At 32.4% G+C, this 1,492-nt stretch overlaps 2 protein-coding genes across 3 annotated transcripts in view; one reads left to right on the plus strand and one right to left on the minus strand.

The window, feature by feature from the left end:
* The window catches only part of LOC106871197 (mediator of RNA polymerase II transcription subunit 8), a 19,673-nt gene extending 18,800 nt beyond the window's left edge, over window positions 1-873 (minus strand). For both annotated transcript variants that reach the window (XM_014917544.2, XM_014917543.2), the window contains exon 1: window positions 743-873. In XM_014917544.2, coding sequence (XP_014773030.1) covers window positions 743-748 — 6 coding nt within the window. In that variant the 5' untranslated portion in view covers window positions 749-873. The remainder of the gene's footprint in view (window positions 1-742) is intronic.
* A 30-nt stretch (window positions 874-903) lies between these two features.
* LOC106871186 (KICSTOR complex protein SZT2) overlaps window positions 904-1,492 on the plus strand; it is a 102,669-nt gene continuing 102,080 nt past the window's right edge. Inside the window, exon 1 of the mRNA XM_052974313.1 lies at window positions 904-1,043. Coding sequence (XP_052830273.1) covers window positions 1,002-1,043 — 42 coding nt within the window. The 5' untranslated portion in view covers window positions 904-1,001. The remainder of the gene's footprint in view (window positions 1,044-1,492) is intronic.

The following is a 1,492-nucleotide window of genomic DNA, read 5'->3' on the forward strand; positions in this document are numbered from 1 at the left end:
TTTATTGTTTACAATTACTTTTCATGAAAAGAAAACAAATACAAATAATTTAACAATATTAATAAATCCGAATTTCCACATGTACTATGCTACATGATTTGCATGGACTATACCAGTTATGTTTTATTTACATCTATTTATATATAAATATAAATTGTACTCAGTAAAAATGATTGTTTTATCATGCAATTCAAAATGCACAAACGATATACTCCAATTCAAAAGCAGAGCTTTATTTTAATTTAAACTTTAGAAGATATCGCAGCTTCAACTTTAGTATTGTAAATTGCAGCGTGTTTATGTCACACATTTATACGCAGCCTTGTTAATAGCAAGTTTAGCTCCTGGTGGGTAATAAAGAGATCATTGTTAATAGCAAGTCACATCTAAGATGCAGTGGTCGAAACACTATCTCTAAAGAGTTTAATAGCATTTTCCGTTTAATTTACCATGTATAATAGATCAACGGAACAGATCAACGGAAGTTTATTAAAATGAACTGAATAAATGGTTTTTCAAACGTTTTTTTTTACGACTTTTGAACATAACAGTCATAACTGCTTCAGAAACTTCTCATGGGATCCATATGTAAGCAAAATGATGAATCGGATAAAACCTATTACCGATGATGCTTAGATAATTCAACTGGAGTGAGAAAACTGAGAGAAATAATATATATATATTTATATATAAGATATACTATTAAAGAATCTGAGATAATAATAGTGTGAGCAATAATTACCTGCATGCTGATCTGTCGGGTAAATAATACCGTTTATAAGTTTCATTACTTCCGGTGTGCTGTAAGAGAGGAGAGTTCAGCGGATGTTGTTACTGTCATCACATGATTGACAAAATGGATGTCGTCTCAGACGATTCGATGGGTTGAGAATATTAAACAGGATTATTTATAAACTACCTGGGCACAGTTTTGTGTCTCCAGTGAAATTCAGTAAGATAGAAAAAAAAACTAAAAAAAGAAAAAAACAAACTTGCTTACAATGGATGAAACAGATGAAGCTAGAAGCTTTGACGGAGACCAAGTAACAATATTTTCCTTCTCTCTCCCTTATTGTCTAGCAAATGTTTATTTCGTAACATTCCTCTGCAGAAGGTTGTACCATGCCGATACAAGTCCTTTTCTGGTGTTTATTTGTCTGTCATAAATAAGACAGCTATCTGTTCTGTTTTGTCCTGCAGACGAAATTAAATTAGAATGTTGTGATCACGTTAATGAAATGCTATGTTTTCATTCAACATCATATACACATACACACGCACAGGTGAGTGTGTGTATATATATATATATATATATATAAAGATTGGCAAAGTGCTCAGTGGGGTGCAGTGTTCGTGCAAGTTGCATATCGCTGATAGCATATGTATACATTGACAAAGTTTGTTCACGACACTAAAAGTTGGTCAGTAGTAATATACTTGTACTCTAATAGCGTACAAGATCGGTTCATTACTTCGTTCTCTCTCTCTCTCT

This window comes from Octopus bimaculoides, chromosome 18, assembly GCF_001194135.2.
Source record: "Octopus bimaculoides isolate UCB-OBI-ISO-001 chromosome 18, ASM119413v2, whole genome shotgun sequence".
Classification (NCBI taxonomy): Eukaryota; Metazoa; Mollusca; class Cephalopoda; order Octopoda; family Octopodidae; genus Octopus; species Octopus bimaculoides.